At 59.8% G+C, this 373-nt stretch overlaps 1 protein-coding gene across 1 annotated transcript in view; it reads left to right on the forward strand.

Annotated features, from left to right (window-relative positions):
• METAP1D (methionyl aminopeptidase type 1D, mitochondrial) overlaps positions 1 to 266 on the forward strand; it is a 77,442-nt gene extending 77,176 nt beyond the window's left edge. Inside the window, exon 10 of the mRNA XM_019522851.1 lies at positions 247 to 266. Coding sequence (XP_019378396.1) covers positions 247 to 266 — 20 coding nt within the window. The remainder of the gene's footprint in view (positions 1 to 246) is intronic.
• The last annotated feature ends 107 nt before the right edge of the window (positions 267 to 373 follow it).

Genomic DNA, 373 nt, shown 5'->3' on the forward strand with positions numbered 1-373 from the left:
CGAGACGTCCCTCCCGGCAGCTGCCGCCGCCGCGCCCCGGGCTGGCGGGCCACGCTCCTGTTTCCGGGCGAGCCCCTGGCACCGCGCGCCCGGCGTGGGCCTCGCCCGACAGAGTTCAGCTCAGGCCAGATCGGCTCCCGGCTGCTTAACGCAGCGAGGCTGCGTGTTGCTATTAGTGTTAAATATCGGGCTAATTATGCGTATGAAAATTAAACATCAGTGTTATGCTAATGGGGCCGCCTTCAGCTGCGGATCAGAGCACTTGAGACTAGCATTTAATCAAATGAATCAGTAACTAATACATCTGCACGTGTGAACTTTCCCCAGCCTCTTCCCTCTCGCAGTCGCGACGCAGGGAAGCAGCAGCAGCCGC

Source organism: Gavialis gangeticus, unplaced genomic scaffold (genome assembly GCF_001723915.1).
Source record: "Gavialis gangeticus isolate Ggan-Ray unplaced genomic scaffold, GavGan_comp1, whole genome shotgun sequence".
NCBI classification, from domain to species: Eukaryota; Metazoa; Chordata; order Crocodylia; family Gavialidae; genus Gavialis; species Gavialis gangeticus.